Source organism: Palaemon carinicauda, chromosome 7 (assembly GCF_036898095.1).
Source record: "Palaemon carinicauda isolate YSFRI2023 chromosome 7, ASM3689809v2, whole genome shotgun sequence".
NCBI lineage: Eukaryota > Metazoa > Arthropoda > Malacostraca > Decapoda > Palaemonidae > Palaemon > Palaemon carinicauda.
Genome location: NC_090731.1, coordinates 159,733,262 through 159,735,761, shown reverse-complemented (window position 1 = coordinate 159,735,761; position 2,500 = coordinate 159,733,262). Strand labels below are relative to the sequence as shown.

Here is a 2,500-nt window from a genome sequence, read left to right as displayed (position 1 = left end):
TATTTTCAATCCGATACAATTGGCAGGCAATCAAACATTTCAGCACCACTACTATGGGTTACATGATGCATTTAAAATCCATCAATAAACAGATTTTTGCAAAAAAAAAAAAAAAAAAAAAAAAAAAAAAAAAAAAAAAAAAAAAAAAATGCAGGATGTGAACAACAAGAGAATAAGGACGTTCTTTAACAGTATCAAAATTTTTCCTCTGCCTGGCAACACTGTATTATACACTTTTTTTCTAGCTGACAGTAAATACACTTTCTTCTAACTGACAGTATTATGATTTTCCTCTAGCTAACAGTATACATTCTTTCCTCTAGCTAGAAGTACAAACTTTCGTTTAGCTAATAGTATAAACTTTCCTTTAGCTAATAGTACAAAGTTTCCTTTAGCTAACAGTATATACTTTCCTCTAAATAGAGTATAAACTTTCCTATAAATAAAGTATAAACTCTCCTCTAGCTAACAATATAAAGAATTTCCTCTAGCTAACAGACTTTCCTTTACCCAACAGTATAAAGACTTTCTTCTACTCAAAAGTATAAAGACTTTCCTCTACCTAACAGTATAAAGACTTTCCTCTAGCTAACAGTATAGACATTCCTCTAGTTAACAGTATAAAGACTTTCCTCTAGTTAACAGTATAAAGACTTTCCTCTAGTTAACAGTATAAAGACTTTCCTCTAGCTAACAGTATAAAGACTTTCCTCTAGCTAACAGTATAAAGACTTTCCTCTAGTTAACAGTATAAAGACTTTCCTCTAGTTAACAGTATAAAGACTTTCCTCTAGCTAACAGTATAAAGACTTTCCTCTAGCTAACAGTATAAAGACTTTCCTCTAGCTAACAGTATAAAAACTTTCCTCTAGTTAACAGTATATGATAGTATAGAATCTTCCAAATAGCTAACGGTAGAGACACCTAATTATCCCTTGAGGGTGATTCATATAATTGATTTTTAATAGCTTTTACTTCTTTACTCTACCTTTGCAATATAATTCAGCGAAAAGGAGAGAGAGAGAGAGAGAGAGAGAGAGAGAGAGAGAGAGAGAGAGAGAGAGAGAGAGAGAGATGTTATCAAATTGTCTAAATTATTCCATCAACAATCTGAAATAAAATAAATGCTATAATGATGAGATTAACCAATAAAAAATCGTAATCAAGATATTGGAAAAGCGTGTAAACTAAAGCATCGTCCAAACAGACGAAGAATCATTGGGTGCTGGCACGAGAGGACGAGAGACTGAATTAAAAAATGCACAGATTCCAATAATTGGATTTATGAATTTGGGCTATGCATCCCGGCGCTGGATCTACGAGGTCATTCAGCACCAGAGCGCAGCTGGGGAGGAAACACAGCAGCTGCACTACGAAGTTAAGAGAAGTTGGACAGCAACATAGAATAAAGGAGGCTAAAGCCTTCAAATATGCGACACCGAGACTATACAAAAGGCTCCCACGAGACATCTGAATAATTGGAGATATTAAGGCTTTCAAGAAGAAACTGAAGACTTTCTTATTCTGCGAGTATTTTGGCAGTGATGATCAAAACAGTAAGCGAACAATACGTATTGTGAAATGTTAAATGCTCCTGAATGAACATCATAAAACAGCCGTGGAGGTCCTGTAGAGAGTAGGATTCCCCTGCTGTACAGGACCCGATAAGCAGCCCTTAAAGTAAAGTAACTAAGTAAGTATCAATAATTGGGATATGAAGAAAGTACATTTATAAGTGCCAAAGAAGCGCTCGAAATACTGATTATTAATGCGTACAGTACACCACGTATAATGCACTGTAGGAATTACATCCTTACAAGGCGGATTCCAGCGAGACCGTTCCAGTCATCAATTTTGGCTTTGTCTTGACAGATTCATTGGAATAAGCTAATCTTAAATCCAAGCTTCAAACCAAGGAAGTTTAAATAGGTTCGACGTTTGCCTCCAGTGTATAAAGGTTTTAAAGGCCACTCATGAATGACGAAGGCAAGAGACAGTGACATTGCCCTAGAAAGCAGGGCAATGCTCTAAAGACTGACCATATATATATATATATATATATAATATATATATATATACATATATATATATACATATATATATATACATATATATATATATATATATAATATATATATCAGCGCCCAAGACCCCTCTCCATCCAAGCTAGGACCAGGGAGGGACAGGCAATGGCTACTGATGACTTAGCATGTAGACTTATAGGCTCCCCAAACACCCCATACTTAGCTCACAGGGATGGCGAGGTTGCAGCAACCAACAGAACTAACGGGTTTGAGCGGGACTCTTTAAAACCCAGTCTGGCGATCACCAATCTGGGATGTTACCAAATAGGCCACCACAACCTTAGTTCCCCTTCAGAAATTAAAGTTCTGACAGACACAGGGAAGATAATACCAAACTAAGCGACTAATAGAGCAAATGTGAAAACACAGGACACAAAAGAACAAACAATTTCAAGTGGTCATACAAATGAGAGGCT

At 36.0% G+C, this 2,500-nt stretch overlaps 2 protein-coding genes across 2 annotated transcripts in view; one reads left to right on the top strand and one right to left on the bottom strand.

Annotated features, from left to right (window-relative positions):
• LOC137644624 (serine-rich adhesin for platelets-like) overlaps positions 1–2,500 on the bottom strand; it is a 739,321-nt gene that overhangs the window by 468,099 nt on the left and 268,722 nt on the right. The window lies entirely within an intron of this gene.
• The window catches only part of LOC137644621 (trichohyalin-like), a 7,864-nt gene that overhangs the window by 353 nt on the left and 5,011 nt on the right, over positions 1–2,500 (top strand). Inside the window, exon 2 of the mRNA XM_068377573.1 lies at positions 1,208–1,387. Coding sequence (XP_068233674.1) covers positions 1,208–1,387 — 180 coding nt within the window. The remainder of the gene's footprint in view (positions 1–1,207; positions 1,388–2,500) is intronic.